Source organism: Symphodus melops, assembly GCF_947650265.1.
Source record: "Symphodus melops genome assembly, chromosome: 16".
Taxonomy (NCBI): Eukaryota; Metazoa; Chordata; class Actinopteri; order Labriformes; family Labridae; genus Symphodus; species Symphodus melops.
The window spans coordinates 22,910,098-22,927,433 of record NC_136706.1 but is presented as its reverse complement, the minus strand read 5'-3'; the positions used below and the strand labels follow the sequence as shown (position 1 = coordinate 22,927,433).

At 40.4% G+C, this 17,336-nt stretch overlaps 1 protein-coding gene across 1 annotated transcript; it reads left to right on the top strand.

Annotated features, from left to right (window-relative positions):
- Positions 1 to 4,351: 4,351 nt before the first annotated feature.
- On the top strand, positions 4,352 to 8,846 carry LOC306837095 (uncharacterized protein). Its single transcript, XM_079364586.1, has 4 exons — positions 4,352 to 4,998; positions 6,334 to 6,382; positions 6,561 to 6,605; positions 7,395 to 8,846. The coding sequence occupies exons 1-4, from the start codon at positions 4,762 to 4,764 to the stop codon at positions 7,781 to 7,783; spliced, it is 720 nt and encodes a 239-aa protein (XP_079220712.1). The 5' UTR covers positions 4,352 to 4,761; the 3' UTR covers positions 7,784 to 8,846.
- Positions 8,847 to 17,336: the final 8,490 nt, after the last annotated feature.

Sequence of the window (17,336 nt, the reverse complement as noted above, 5' to 3'; positions counted from 1 at the left end):
CTGTAAGGTACAAAGTTTATCTAGAATTGTAAATGCTATAGCGCCCCCATCAGGACGATGAGCATACAAAGCAGATTGATCAATCAATCAATCAATCAATCTTTATTTGATGCAGTTTGGCACAGTTTTGGACTTATACTTGAAGACGACATTATGAGCCCCCCCCATGTAAATGTCACTTTTTTTTAAGGATTTCCTAAGTGCTATGTAACAGAGCAAAGACTTTTCAACGCTGCTTTTTTTAAACATCCTAGTTTGATTTTTGGATGCTTACACAACTAAAGGGCTCAATAGAAAAGATGAATAATTCTTTGAAAAGCAAAACAAGTGTTTTGAACGTGTACGTACGAGCAGAGAGCGCAGCGAGTGTCATGTGTTCGTACCTGCGTGGAGGTAAAAACAGCTTCTCTCCCTTTAAAGATATCCATCCACTCACATTTCTCTTGGTGCCTTTTGTGCGTTCATGTGGCGTCTGCTTTCTCCGGAAACAATCAGATGACCGACCAGCCGACATAACTGCCATCTTATGGAGGTTAAAATATGATTTGTCAAAGTTGAGGTACTTTTGATGAATTCACACATTGCACACTTGTAACAGAGACGTTCACACGTCTTTCACAATGTTTGTTTTTGTTGTTGACTTTTCAAACAGAAATCATCGCCCCTGAAAGCAGCTTTTTTTTTTTCCAGCTAAAAAAATCAACCTGAGATAGATCTGATTGAATATTGCCAATAAAAATATTTTAAGACCAGTTAATGTCCTTTTATGACTCTTGTATACTTTTAACACAGTGTGGTTTCATGAAGGAGTTTAAAGAAGTTCTTCTTATTAGCCTGCGTCTGATAGCGATGTTGTCATGCTAGCATGAAAACTGAGCTCGCTGCTTCTTCCTAAAAAACGATTTTTAACGTCAGGTGAGACATGAGAAGTGTTGGAAGAATCAAAGTGAACTAAAACAGCCTGATTATAAAGTCATGATGACAAGTGTGACAGAATCAGATTTATTGCATGTTTACAGCTGATCATTTGTAATTCACTAATCCAACCAATCAGATCACGTCTAGACATTAAAATCCTTTAGAACATTAATAAGCAAGTTCAAGTCAAACTATGCTGCTAGAAATGTTTCTAATGTCTGAGAGGTGAAAACAATAAAACCTTTAAATTATTTTTGAACTATGTGGAAATATTACAGAGTTTATTCATGTCCCATTGTCAGGGTGTAAAACAAAGTGTAGTTTCAAGTCTGAATACATCTGTGTGATGGAGGAGTGGATATAGAAATTCGCCGTGGAAGTCGGGTCTCTTTTCATGGGGTCAGCTGTTCCTGGCTGCCCCCTGTGTGTGTGTGTGTGTGTGTGTGTGTGTGTGTGCGTGCTCGAGATTTCCCGCTTGTGAGCTCAGATTGCGGCTACCAGCTGAAAGAAACCGACTGTGTCATTTCCAAAACAACCTTTTAAATTATGTATTAAAACACATTTTCCAGGAACGTCAACAACAGAACTACTCCAAAGTTTACAAAAACGTTTGCTTTACCATCCAGTCACGTGTCCTGATTAAAAGGAATATTTGGAAACTTAAAATGAAACTCTAAGAAGTCCGAGTTTGAAGTAGGACGATGCAGAAGTTGCAGACGTTACATGCTCTTGCCTAATCATGTCTGCACATATTGAGACATAAACTGGGACTGTCGTGTCACTCACTGTGGAACATATTTTGTTTGTTGGTCATCAGCGCTGTACGTTTGGAATAATTAAAGCCAGTGAACAGCCTCAGTGTGAAAGTCTGCAACGTGTTAATGTCATGTACATTTTCAAAGAAAGTGATGAATCACGTCTACGTGACGGTCATTGTTCTCTGATGCAAAGTAAAAACTCAGACGCTGTCTCTTAGTCATGATGTGTCTATCTGACCTCCAACATTTATAACATGTTTTTCTTCTCTTCTTGATGACAAAGTTTGACTTTTTACTTTCACAAATCTGAGTCATGTTACTTCAGCAAATTTCTGAAACGTTAATCGCAAGAAACGTCATTGTCCGGATTCCGAAGTAATCCGGACTGACGTTTATTATTTACAGTTAATCTTAGTCTTCCCACACAGGGAGGAGGACCCATGTGCAGAAAACAACAAAAGACTTATTCACAGCAGCGTACAGATCAACAACGCAGCACTGATGAAGGCTTCGTACTGAAACTTGACCGGAGTCTTTTTGCAGCTGTTCACCTAAAGATTTATTATTATTTGAGTTTTCTCCTTTTTTTTCTGCTATTAGAATTGAATTTGCAGACGAACAGTAAGAAGAAGGGTCAGCATTGATTTTTGATCTGAACACATGATTGCTCCTCAAGTTGCTGATTGGACAGTGATAGAAAATGCAGCACAGAAAAGGAAGCCTGGTCTGGTTGTAGTTTGTCGCTTTTTTCTTTTCTACCAAACAGGAAAACTTCAGATGAGGAGAACTTCTAGAACCACATCACACAGAACACTAACCTCACTTACAGATTTCAACCACCAGACCCGCCCACTCGCTGCTGGGAACCACGATGGACACAAGATGTTGAGTATCTTCGTTTCAGTCCATCATCCAGTTGTGTTGTTGTTGTTTCCTGAACAGTTCTGAAAACATGAAACACCTCAGACACTAAATTATATTATTGTTCAAGGTCCTGAATTTGCTGCAATAAAAACCACATAGCTGACTTGGTAGAGACCAGACTTTAAAAGAATTCAAAGTCTGGTGCTGATGATGCACAGAAACCACAGCTGAACTACGTTCCTCCCTCATTCCTTGCGAGTTTCGTGCGCCCCGCCACCTGCATCAGCACGTTCATCATCCATCAATTCTTCACTCGTCCAGTTTCATCAAATCAAAAACCACACAGTGCTTACATCTGCTCCCAATCATCGCATGGCTTCTGGTGTGGTGCAGATTGGACCTCTGTGGCGAGCTCTCGGTAAAGACAGAGCAAATGCTTTGCCATGCCTTCCATGTGTTTTTTTTTTTGTTTTTTTTTTTTTCATATACTTTATTAATCCCGCGAGGGGAAATTCGGTTTTTCACTCTGCATTTAATGGAGAGGTCTCAGAGTGAGGGGGCTGCCCACAGAGGGCGCCCCAGAGCGGTTGTTGGGGTTCGGTGCCTTGCTCAAGGGCACCTCGGCAGTGCTCAGGAAGTGGACTGGCACCTCTCCAGCTACCAGACCAATTTCCGGACTTGGTCCGTGCCAGGACTTGAACCGGCGACCCTCCGGTTCCCAACCCAAGTCCCTACAGACTGAGCTACTGCCGCCCCACCCGGGGCCGACAACACAGGAAGGTTCTCCTGCGTAGGCAAGGCAACCTGGCTGCAGGTCGACCTCAGAGCAGATGAAGACGTTGTTAATACTCTACAGATCTGAAGCAGATGTGACAGGAGGAATGCTGTCAGCAAAGCCATGATGATGTTAATGACGCATAGAAACTAATTATAAAAGTTGCTTAGTCATACTGTGGTCTAAATGTGCGTGTTGAAAGTTTTACATTAGCTAATTTAAAACTCAAAGAAAAACTGTTCAATAGAAGGAACTTCGAGTTTTCTGACCCTCTACTTGTCAGGTGTAGTTTTTTTTTTTACCCATATTGTGGATTTATTTAAAGGGATGATGAATAAAGACATGTTTTTGAGGAACATGGAATATTGAATGTGAAAAACTTTTCATTTGAATCATATTACAAGAAAACAACCACACCCGTCATTTTTGACCCACTTATGCATCTATGGGTTCATAAAGTTTTGTAGTTTTGTAACAGGCAGTTTTGATCAACATTCATGCTCATTCAGAAGCTGAGATGTTACGAATTAAAGTTTTACAGGTGGCCATTTTTTAAAAATTCAATATGGCCGCCACATAGACATCTGGGCAAATGCAAACATTGATTTTCTCACAAAACGTAAAGTTTAGTAAATCACCCAAAACAATCCTACAAAGGTTAAAATCTAAATATAATGAACCTGACTATAAGTGCGATATATTTATTTGTGTCACTTCCAACTTTTTGTATTCATGCTGCTTTTTTTTTATCCACATTAATATTCTTTTTTTGGGGGGTCAAATATTTTTATTGATTACATTTTTTGGGAAGAGCACAGAAACAGACACGTTCCAAATGTACCTCTCAGATGTAATAAACTTTATGCAGTAGAACCATAAAACTTCGTAAAACCAAGGTGCATCAGAGGGCAAGTACCCCTTCCCGAAACACAATCATATTCTTATTAGTAACTTTGGTTATAGTGTTTTGCTTTCTGTATTTTCATGTTTTTGATTTGCATCTGCAGGATTGCTCTAACAGTATTTTGTTGTACTTGAACAATGACATTAAAGAGATCTTATCTTTTTCAGGGTGTAAAACAAAGCTTCAAGAGTCGTTTCCAGTTTGAATGAGTTAATTGTGTGCTGGAGGTGTGGCTACAGAAATTCTCCATGGTTAGTCTTGCCTGTCATATAATAGGGCCCAATGTTTTTTTGTTTTTTTTTCATTTGGCCCGGAGCTCCACGATATGATTCATAGGTTCTTTTTTTAGAATTCAGATGACGTTGTGTGAGACCCTTGTTTAGGGGAGGTGCTTCTCTGCCCATTTTATGAATGGAGAGATCATGAGGTAACTGGAGAGTGATGATGTGGGTGTTTGGCACCGGCCACACTTTTCAAGCTAATATAAGTCACCACATGTTTCAGTGGTTCACAGCATTTTTCAGGAGAACCCACTGGCAGAGATGCAGCTTGTAGACATGGGACAGAAGCAGACGAGATACACTGTGCCAACTGGAGAGGCCTGCAGTAGAGTAGATGTCTCCCAGGATGAGTCTGTGCTCATCCTGCTCCAGCACTGCCGGGACATAAAACAGCAGGAAGCTCGGTTCAGACTGGTCTCTCTGCTGCTGCTGCTCGGCTGTGTGTCATTCTTCATTTTCCTCCAGCTTCAGGAAAAATCTGGATCCATCACACCAAAGGTATGTTCTTCCAGTTGGTCTGTGTGCAATATGTAAATATACACCTGAGCTGGAGGGGAGAGACTGAACTGACCCTAACCCTGAAGTGCTGGTTGAAGAGAAGGTCAAAAACAGGGGTGTTGCAGTACCAGTTCCTTTTTACAAGAAACCAACAATCGAAGCTTAAATGAATCCAGCTTTTACATTAAACCCTCTCTACCTCAGCAGGTAAAATGTATTGATTACCTTTAAGAGTCTTCATGGGCCAGCTCCACGTTATACACACTATAAAGAGCTTTTAATGCCTTATAAATAGTTGAACACAAGTCATCGGAGGGGCATTTTCTGAGTTGATCTGAGCTGCTGGTTTTACTTCTGAAGGTAGTTAAAAAAAAATATATATATATATATATATATATATATACACATATATACATATATATACACATATATACATATATATACATATATATACATATATTGTTGGGATGAGGGAATAGGGACCCATTTGAATCCATGGCTGCTAATACAACGTTAACCTTTGCACATGAGGCATGCAACTGCTTTTAATTAAGTTTATCATATCAACTTTTTAAAAAAGCATTTAAGGTAAATGCGCTGCAGCAGATTAAGCTCTGCGTGTATTTCAGAAAATCTTTTGCGTTTATTGTGAACAGCTTGTTTCCCTGCATCGCAAAATGTGTCGGCTACTTCAAAGGATATCCATAAAGGGAAAACATGAAGGACTGCTCATAAATCGTCCTATTTACTTTTGCTTTGTTAAAAAAAAATCAGTCATCAAGTATCGTGTATAAAGGTCGCGTGTTCTCCTTCAGGCTACAGATGCTGTCAGAGGACAGATGTTGCATCGTATAAATGTGCGGTTAAGACAGCGTTAATCATTAACTACTTCCCTTTTAATGAACTTGTGAAAGAACAAATGAAAGCAAAAGCACATGTCAGTAGAAGTGAGTGAAACTTTGGTTTCAGTAAAAAACCACAAAAGACAACCCTCAGTGATTGTTGGATCTAAAAACAAACGTGAGGACAGAAGGAGAGCAAAATAAGACGACACCAAGGTTTCGACACGCTCAGACTTAGCTTTCTTTTTTTTCACAATTTCTATATTGATTTTAGGCACAGACAGAAATGCAACTGAACACACTAACCACATACCTAACAAACATGAACCTCTTGGACTCTGTCCACGATATTGGTATCAAATCCAAATCAAAGATACATAATATATGTTGTACCTCTCTGCCTGTCAATGAATGCACGTTGATGTGGAGCACTTTGTTCAGGCAAGCCTTGAAAAGCTTCTAATTAAACATCATTTTAAACCTTTTTCCCCAGAGCGCTGAGCCCTCAAGTCCCGCCTACTCCAAGCAAGAATGTCCTTCAGGTATGACGTGTCATCAACACGAGTAATAAATGTTTTAATTATAAAGTGAACAAGTCACTGCTGTCTGCCCTCCCGGCCAAACACGACTGACAGAACCTGTTTGTGTTATGAATAACACGAAGCCTATTTGTTACTAATTCTGAGAATTAATTTTTAAAACCTCTTTTTCACTTGACAGCTGATTCTCCATCAATCTCCGACCGTCCATTGCCCTTTGCTCTCTGTGAGTGTTTCCCTTTACATTATCTAACATTTCACACGACTGTTGTTTATGTTTTATCTCTAATTTGTAAAATTAAAGTCATCAATTTACAATAATAAAGTTGTACATTTACAATTTCAAATTAATTAATTGATTTAAATTATGGTTACACTTATTATTCTGAAAGGTTGTAGAAGAAGAGCGGCCTGAACAAAAATTGAGGAAAGGGAAACAGAGCCACAAATATACAACGTTATTCTCGTAAATCACGATCTTATTCTTGTTATGTTCTGATTTTATTCTTGTAAATGTGTGGATTTATTCTGGTAAATTTCTTGCATCTCTCCCCAAATTCTTGAAGGAGACTCAAGATAAAAAAAAAATTTAAAAAAAAAAAAGATCTTAAAAAAGAAATCATTTCGTAAAGTATGCAATACGAAAATAAAAAGACCCTGAGTCATGGTTCTCAGCAGAATCCTCTACAGCCAAAAACACAACTCCAGATGCAAAAACATCCGAGTGCGTTGATTTTTACGTCAGCGTTAAAAAGAGAAAAAAGTGCATGTAGATTCTTTCACACGTTCACAGAGAGCTGCTGGAGTTCAAATGAAGGCCAGATGGTTTTGTTGGGTTCACACCACAGCTCGTAAGTCAGATCAACTCGACGGCTGTGGGTATTTCGTCAGAGTTCCTTTGATTTCACTCAGCAGTGAGTTATCCGTCTCCGTAGGGAATTCCCAGGAATGCTGCTTGTGAAAACAGCAGCATCACGTGGAATATTTGACTAACCCTTGGTGTCTCCTCCTACAGCCTCCGTGAGGGATCCCCGCCCAAATGGTTCAGGGTACATGAAATGGAAGGGCCTCAATAATGAACCAGCCAGAGACGGTATCCAGATCCCTGAGAGTGGCTACTACTTCGTTTATGTGAGGATCACTTTCAGGTGCCAAAACAAAGACATGGACTTAAAGGACTTCAGTGACTTCAGTTTGATACTGCAAAAGTTCATTGACGAATACGGATCCAGGGACCTCACAACTGCAGCGGACAGTGTAAGGTGCAAGCCAGAAGCGTTAAGGACTCTCTCTGTGGGGCAGCTCTTTCAGTTGGATGAAGGAAACCAGGTGAAGGTGTTGGTCACTGGGGGTGAAGACATGATCATTTCATCATACTTTGGAGCTTTTCTCGTACACAAATGAAGCAATCCTGAGAATAAGCTTTTTTTCCTTCTTTTTTTGCGAGTCTTTAGAATAATAGGATCATATATTGTATTAATACGGCAAGGGGAATTTTGTTTATTTTTTTAATTAATCTTTATTTTGAATGGACAAATATTGACAACAAAATAAACATGTCAGCAGATGTTACGCTTATTCCATTGCTGAACAAAGCGAGCGCTCCAAAGCTGGTGAAGGAGAGCAGTGCCTTGCTCGGCGGGCTCAGGAAGTCTTGCTACCAGACCAATTTTCAGAATTGGTCTGCACCGAGACTTGAACCAGTGACCCTTCAGTTCCCAACCTACGTCTCGACACACTATTTAACGTATTCCTTAAAATCACCTTCTACTTAAATGTATGTTTTTAAGTTCTTCCTTTTAATGTGGACTTAGCCACTGTGACCGGTTTTGAAAAATAACCATTTGCTGAAGAGTGATATCTTGCAGTTCGTCAGGTGTCCACTAGAGGCTGGCTGCAGGAACGCCGGAAGTCACATACACACCCATTCGACATAGCCAGTTTTTACAGCACAAATAATCATGTTTAAAGCCTGGTGCAAAAAAACAAAAAGGTCTGATTAGTTATCGTAATCACTAGCAAACACTGTGCGGGGGATAATTCTTATATTTTTAAAAAGCTCTGTTTTGATTTTGTGAGTGAGATGCATTGTCCATAGCGCCTAGTCGGCATGACTGACGAGTGGGCGCGGTGTAATGTTTATTCAGGAGGCTTAGCGGCGGCTCTCAGCGTGTCGTTGGGTTGACTGAAAGTTAGCCTGAGGCAGCATGTCCAGCATGGCGGGTGAATGATGTCACTCAGGTTTTGTTCATTAATATTTACTATGCTTCCAGTTTGTGTGTAACGGATGAGCTGGACTTTTTCTGGACTTTTTAATTTTACTGCTGAAATTTTATTGTTGAAGGTTTCTCTGGAGAGGTCTGAAGTTTGTGATACTAAGACGAATTACAAAAATCTACAAAGTGTATGAAAATCAATAAAAATGTGCTACTGGCTTTGAATTTAAATCTTTAATTTTACATTCAGCTGATTCATTTGATGACATTTTTAAGTTCATATTAAAAGTATTTATGTTAGCTATTATTATTATTATTATTATCAACCAGTGATCTATTTTTAAAATATGTTAAAGACGTGACTTAAAAGTTTAATTTAAATTAAAGTGCCCATATCTCTTCTGTTTACTCAGCTATAATTTTGTGTTTTACGGAACAACAAAAACTTCAAAAATGTTAAATATTGTGTTTTGTGTTATACTTCTGTATCTTCTGAAATAAAAAAAATACTTTAACAAATACTGTGCGATATTGATGCTTTGCCACATGAACAAACCTGCGAGCTGCATGTGTGAGTGTTTCAAAGCAGCCCTCTTAAACCTTTTCCATGTAAAGGCACAGACGAGCTAACGTGAGAACGTAGCATGAAAACTTTAGGAAAATCCGCATTGGAAGGGGAGTTGACGCTGACCCAGAACTTCCACCTGCTGTCGTTCACACATTCACTCTCGACCGTGCGAGATTTTACAATGTTTGTTGTATACAAGGATGTAAAACAAAAAACACTGTTTTATTATGAAAATTTACCGGATGTTTATATATTGTTTCTGTACCTGACTTACCACCCCGCTTGATGAATCCTGGGGTAAATTAATGCGCTGTGATGCGGCATCTTTTTTTTGCGTATCTGATACAGAGGGCTCCTTCCTCCCCGAGCTGTGACCACTGGAAACACCTCTCACTCCGCTGCTGTAACGGAGACAGGCCGAATGTGCATTTGGTGGAATTTTATAGACTGAGAGAAGTGATGACGTATCTTTGGAGGCCAACCCAGAAGTATCTTCGCTATCAGTTTGAATGAATTCTCCTACGGGATTTTTGAATTGGTTTTTGCATCATTGCAGAAAATAACCTCTGTGCCAAACACACGTTTCTGATGTGTAGCTGTTTTGTTCAGCAGGATAATCTTTACAGATGAACACCATGTATATGAAGTTTGAAGAGTTAATGCAGAGAAGTAAAAAAGCTAACGTTATGCTACAAGCTAACACCACCATCAACTACTGTCACGACCGTTATGCTAGAGTGATCTAATCAGCGGTTTTGACAAGCTAGCTAAACCGTAGCTAAATATGACAACCACTTTAGTCTCATTTAGCTACTTGTTAGCAACCGCCGTTTTAAGTGCACGTAAAGCTTTAAAATTCACCAGTGGGGGTCTTCGCTAACGTAGTTTATCTCATCTAACAAAACGTCAACATCTCTTCAGCTCATGTTAACTACAGACCTTATTTTAGGTATCTAACCATAAAACACATTCAAAATCCACATTGACTTTTAGAGGTATATCCTGCAGTGTTGAACTCCACATAGCAGTGATTTTATTAAAACAATTAAGTAAACAACTTACTGCGTCTATCACATCTTTTTACCTAAAATGTCATAGAATCCATCTGCCTGAAATGTTCTCCAGATTTCCAGGAGTGCATATGTGAAAACAGTTTGAATTAAAGTTGCCAGATTTTACATTACTGAGCAATCAGAGGAATGGTGCTGTGGCTTTACATTTTAACACATGATAATTGTGTTGTATGAAGTTTACCAGAGAAACCCAGAGAAAAGTGTAATATGAGTTGTTTTTTTTGGATGATGCAAGTAAACCTGACACGAGTACAAAAGCCAGATTTATGCAAGTTTTTGTAAACCTTAAACATTTGTGCTGGTGAGAGTGGCGAGGAAGAATACAGGCTTACTTGTGATAACGATAGAGCATTTATGTCGCCACAGCGTTTACCAGCACCTGGATGAGGTGCCGCTGAAAACAGGAATACACTCAATATTCAAATTCACATAAAGCTTTATGCACACATTGGCGCTTCACAAATGACAGACCCAAATGTGATATCGTTAAGGAAATACTGGAGCACACATTTCAATTGAAGGCGTAGTATTTAAAGGGATACTTCACCCATTTGCATGAAGCTGTGTGTCATTAGAAACATGATAGTAGTGTTGAATGGTCCAGCCCTCATTTTGCCCTGAGACGAGAAAAATGTGTTTTTCTTTGCTTGAAAGTTTTCTTCATGTGATGCAAAAATCGTCATGTTGCATATTGCTAAACAATAACAAAAGAATGACGTGAAGGCCGGCGGAGAATCATGGGAGTGATTCTCTCTGCTACTTCCTCTATCCCCAATGAAAACCGACCTGAGGCAAAAAAAAAAAAAAAAGTTTAATGACGAGCTAATGTATCCGAGTATAATTTACATTTTTATCACATCAGCTTTCAGGAGTAGCTCACGCTTCTGATGCGGCGGACTTTGTCGTAACATCGAGGGGCCTGTACTACGTTTCGCTCTATGGGCCTGATTTACTAAGATCTCAATTAAAAAGTACTAAATCGCGTGTTCATTGTAAAAGTTTGCACGTTTGGCTTGTGGCCGTTTTGCGGGTGATTTACTAAGAACATTTGCGTGAATGATGTCAGGTGCAAACCCCACAGCGCAGCAGCAGGGGGGAGGGGGGGCTGTAGAGTGAAGAGACGAGCGCGCTCTGGAGGAGCGCCCAGAACGCACCAGAGACGCGTAACCCGAGAAAATGAAACGCCCAGTTTAAAATGTAATGTTGGCGAGAAGAGGGAAATAGGACGACATTAGTGCAGACGCTGTGAATGTTCACAGTTTAATCATGGCGTTTCTTTTAAACTATTATTGAAGCAAGATACAAAATAAATACATACCATTTATTTTTCTGTCATTTAAACGTGTTGACACGTCTTTTATTGAGCCTATGTCTCCTCCTAACGGCAGGCTGCAGTGCGTCACACTGGGGCTCTTGGATTAGCACGTTCTTTTCAAAGGTGTTAAATTCAGACACCGTCACAACCACCGCAGTCTTTACCTGACTTGGTAAATCACATTGCGTGTACTAACTTAACTTCTTTGCATTTTCTCCTCCCAGTATTTTGCGCGCTGAGGCAGAAACTCCTCGTTTTGTATATTCATTAAGGCAAACGTACTAAATGAACAGTACGTGTTGTTTTGCTCATATGAAAGACGCAATCCTCACTGCACGCTGTTAGTAGATCAGGTAGCACATTTTTTGCTGGTGGTATCAAGTTTGCACACGTTTTAATACACGCAAACCTTTAGTAAATCTGGCCCCACGTCTTCCTAAGAGTGGACAACTTTAAATCCTCAGGTTAGAGGATTGATTTATTTCCCTCGGGATCAATAAAGTATCTATCTATCTATCTATCTATCTAGACTTCAGGGAAGACACAGTGCATGTCTAAACGTATCTTTTACATATAAACATTTTGCCCTGATGTATTTTCTCAGGATTGTGTCTGCGTGAAGAAATCTATTGAATCATCTTTTAATCACGTTTCAACTTGTTTGCGAATTAAGAACAAAATCAATAAAGCTACAGGAGAGGAAATCGTGGTAATGGCATCATCAGCCACTCACGACGATCACATGATTCCCTCCACTAAACTAAAAAATAAAGTCATTGTTTTAAGTCTTTATCAAGAAGAGCAGCAGCCACCTGTCACGATCGAGCAGGCAGGAAACAGGGAGAGGAGGACCCAAATGCAGAATAAACTAATTTATTTAAACAAAAGGCAAAAACAAAAACTTACAAGAAAAATCCAAAACGTTCCAAAAACCACAACGGAGAAAACACAGGGAGCAGGGAGATGAAACACATTCCGGGACGACAGACCACGAGACAATGCATGACAAAACAATGAACCGACAAGAGACTGAGAAAAAACACAGACACTAAATAGACAAGGGGTAATTGGACACAGGTGAGACTAACGAGACAGGTGAGGAACATCAGGGTCATCACTAAGGCGGGAAACACAAGGAACAAAGAACACTGAGGACAAGTACAAAGTACAACCTGACACCACCAAAACCAGATATACAAAATAAAACAGGAAACACTAATGACTAGACTTAAAACACAAGACCGGAAATAAACTAACATGCTACATAGGAGGACACAAGGATACAGGAAAACACACTACGGACTAAAGTAAAACAGACTATGAAACATTAAAGCGCACAAGGGAAATAATGAACTAAAACAAGATTAAATACAGAACAAAAAACCAAACCATGACACCACCAGAAAATGACAAATGTGGAAGTTATTCTAATTTATACTTCAAAGAAAGTTTTTAAAAAATGAATAAATACTTCATCTTTTGAAACACCAGCATCAGGACCCTGAAAATAAAAAAATTGGGACTTTTCCAAAGAAAGAACCAAACTGAAGAAAAGGATTGACTTCTGTCATCATTTTCACACAGGTGCTCCTTTGATGGAGTAAAACCTTTCAGAATAATAATTTACCCAGTTTAATTTAAAGTGATTTACGAAGTTAATCTTGTAAATGTTTTTTTCTTTCTTGAAGATGCCCTGCTGGAGTAATATCAACAAAATGATCAGATACTGTAGACATCCCTTTCTCCTGCACTGTGGAGAAAAGGTCAGGAGTGAACATCTTTGTGAAAAGTTTATTTGTATTTTTCCTTTCCTTCTTGCATCATATTCCCTCCTACATATCCCCGTATCTGTTCATTTTGGTGAATCCGGGGGAATCGGGGTGGAGCTTGGGTTTACGCAATCATAAACTTGAGCAGACTTGTAAAAGTTAGAGGGAGTAAAACAAGTATCTGAAAAGAAAGGACCGAGGATGTGGAAATCTCCACAGGAAATTAAAATAGACTCTTGTGCAACTCTCCTTTTTGTATTAGGGGAAATGTGGGCGACTGGGAGAGAATTCATATTTCACCTGGGGGGTTGAGTGGGTGAAACACTTGAAAGGAAGTGTGAATCAAAATCTAGCAAGACCCCTGAGCTGGCCCACGCAGATTTGGAAATACTTGCGACAGGCCAACTAAAATTAAACACTGTCACGAGTCCCACATGTGAAACTCTGGGGGATGATGCTGACTAAAGGGTTTATTGAGCTGTTTATTTGAGTTTCAATCAGGAAGGACTTTCTGGGATTATGTCCATGACTAGTTTTATTCACTCTTGCATCATGACTTCTACAGAGTTGGCTTGTTTGACGTGTTTGCTCCTGGTGTCCATGAGCCCAGCAGGAGGTTCCTAGTTTGAATCTAAAGTTAGAAGGAGGACATACTGGCTGCTGCATTGTACTCAGAGAAGCTTCAACAGGTTTCCTTCATGTCTGACCACAGCTCTCTTACACACATGCACACGTTCTCATAGTCATGGTGCTGGCACTGATGTTATAGGTAACAAATAAGAATGTGTGTCTGCACATATTAAGTGCTATGATACACCAAACAATGTCTTTCAGAGACGGAGAGTCTTCTGGAAGAAATGAATTCAAACGAGCACTCATACTTGTTCATTCACTAAAACATCAAATTAATTAATTTTTACATTTGTCAATAAGCGATAGCCTACCATAGGTCTTCGTTAGAGCAGAATACAAAGTATTTTGGCATGAAAACACTTATTTTTCAACGTGCCAAACGTCCTGTATCATAACTACATTTCTGCTGTTTGTAACAAACCAAACTGCTCTAAAAAAAAAAAAATCCTTTAGAGATTCGGCGAGTTATGATGATGATTGTAATCGAGGATATCCTCAATAGAAATGAATGCAGAGCGGACGGACAAGAGACCCATCCAAGATGGCGGCTGCGCTGCACGTCAGCTCCAATACACAGTGTCAGTCTATGAGGTGTCTACATATATTGTGTTTATGGTCTACACTTCCTCCCGCCCTCTACGCTCTGCCAATGAAAGGCGTCTGATCCAACCTTCAGGGTCCCAACTCTCTAAGACTCTTCTCCTCTGTCGCCCCCCGGTGGTGGAACCAACCACCAAACTCCAGTCCATCTGCAGAGTCCCTTTGCACCTTTAAGGAAAAGCTAAAGACCCAGCTCTTTATGAACACCTTAGTGATGCCGCTAACCATGGTCTTCATATTCTTGAGGATGACAATGGTTTTATTTGATAAGGACGATATTTAAGATGTTTTCTGATTAGAAGTTTGAAGAACTGCCGTCGATGTTGTGCTTCGTCTCTGATCACTTCCTGTCAGCACCTGCGTGTCCGATCAGACTTAAAGCTGATCGTTTGCACTTCCTGACGTTGTTTCCTCCTCTCTCGCTCTTTGCTTGCGTTGTACTTACTCTCTGATTTACGTCGCTTTGGATAAAGGCGTCTGCTTGATGAATTGTAGAATTGTGTCGGTCTGAAGCAGATGTCCACGGTTGATTGGGCCACATTTACCAGAGGTTGTTCTCATGAAAGTTCCTTTGAAAAGTATGGGCGGATTTATTTTTACCACACCTGACAACACCAAACATTGTCTGTGGTTTAAAAAAAAAAAAAAAATTTGGCCCACGGAGCTCCACCTTAAACAGATAACGTCAATCAACGTCTTCACAACAAAAGCATGTTGACGTTTAGTTTTACATCAGAACATTACAAACCCATGAATCAGTTTCTTTTGAATGTAACTAGATATACACTTCGCATCATAAGGAGAGAGAGTAAAGCAAGCTGCTTCAAGGTGCTCAGATGCCTTTACGCTTGTTGCCAGATTGTGGTTTATTTGATTTGCACGGCACTGTTGTTGGCACTGTTGTTGGCACCTCTTCGGGCGCACTCTTGTCGCGTGCAGTTTGTCACGTACACAGTGTCTGTGGGTTTTGAAGAACCAGACGACCACACTCATGTAACACACATGCATTTTTATTGCACACCAAACCAGCGGCCATAAGTCTGAAGATGACAAGAAGATGACAAAAGAAATAAAGAGCCACAATGTTTTAAAGTTCCTCTTTCAGTCATGTGACAGCACAGCAAATTAGAAACATTAAATCGAGGGGAACACGCAGCGTCTCCTTCATCGGTACTCAGCCTGTTGTACGAAGAACGAGATTATTCGACACACTCCCAGAATATTCTCTCGTCTACGTACACAGTGATAATTTGCTTTAAAATGTCTTTTCATACAGAAACAAATGGACTTCTCGTTGACTCTCCTCCGTACACAAATACGACCTGTTGATAATTTATACGATTAAAAGGTTAAATCTGTCATTTAGTCTCAGCTATTTCCACCTTGTTTTTTTTAATCATGTCCTTGCAACATCTGCGGTCTCCTGTGTGTGAAAACAATTCTCAGGTGTGCACGTCTGGAATTTAAAAAAGAAAAACAGATGGCGGCTGTCAAAATGCTAAACCGCAGGCTTCGAAAGACCAGTCGACGAACCCACCGGTGTTTTTTCTTCTTACATGCAGTCTTGAGTATCCTGGTTTTTTCTGTTTTTTAACATTTTGAGAAACCCGATCGCTGCCTGGAAAACACTTGGCATGTAACCCCGGTTTGAGATCCAGGTGTGGCCTCAGCCAAGTGACTAATCAGCGACACAAACATTCCTGTGCCAACGACAACTCCTGGAGTGTCTTTCCTGTTGTTGGAAATGAGGTGGCTGCATGATATCTGAAACGCCATGTTGGCGTCGACACATTGGTGCGAAAGCTGCAATAAGCCACGGTGGTCTCATTTCTTGCACCAGCAGCTGTCAGAGACCAGAGGCCTGGACTACGAAGCAGGATTTGAGCCTAGCAGGGTCACTTCAGGGTTCACTCTGGGTTTTCAGTCCCACGAGAGTGGATTACTTTTTACCTGGGTATGTCACCACGGTAACTGATGCGGAACACCTGACCTGCTCCGGAGCAGGTTAAAGCTCCGCCCACGGACCAATCAGATCTTTTAGATGGTGGAATCAACACGCGGTTGCAGCCTGAGAGACGGGACGTTATCTCAACGGGAATCTGACTGATTGAATCTTCTCTGCAGTCGGGGGGACATTTTGACCTGCTGCTGTTTCTACAGGAAAGATCAGGAGCACAAACACCGGACAACCAGAAGTTCCCACACTATAACAATCACAGTAGCGTCCACTTTGTTCTATGTTTAGCACACAGAGCCTCACAACATTACACACACACACACACACTGATGACTCACACTGCTGAGCTTATCTAAACACTACGACGATTTACATCATCTATCTAAGAGATACACTTTAGCAAATATTTAGTCCGACTCGTCTCCAGGCTGATGAGTCACTTTTTTAAACTCTGCAGAAATGATTGCATCAAACTGTTTCCTGTCTTGTTTCCACACCCAAAACAAGGACTCATCAGTCATGTGCCAGGCTGGTCTTCTTCTGTGGAAACCGGGGAACTGGCCTTTAGTTTTGCCTTTCTGTCTTGACATGCCGACATGCCCCCCCCCCCCCCCCCCCCCCCCCACCGGTCCTCCGTCAGGCCGCTGAGTGAGTCACATGACTACACAACAACACTTTCTCTTTTACTTGACAGCTGCTGCTTTTATTGTCTTTATTGCAAAATGTTTGCATAAAAAAGGAGTTTGGAGTCGTGCCTTTAGACAGGTCCGTGTGGAGTCGCTCATCTGGGGAGTTTGAGAGTATTTGTTTGTTCAGAACAAAAAAA

Coding starts and splice junctions, on each gene's coding strand:
- LOC306837095 (XM_079364586.1), top strand. CDS start 4,762: ATGCAGCTTGTAGACATGGGACAGAAGCAGACGAGATACACTGTGCCA. Junction 4,999..6,333: donor CTGGATCCATCACACCAAAG/GTATGTTCTTCC, acceptor CTTTTTCCCCAG/AGCGCTGAGCCCTCAAGTCC. Junction 6,383..6,560: donor CAAGCAAGAATGTCCTTCAG/GTATGACGTGTC, acceptor TTCACTTGACAG/CTGATTCTCCATCAATCTCC.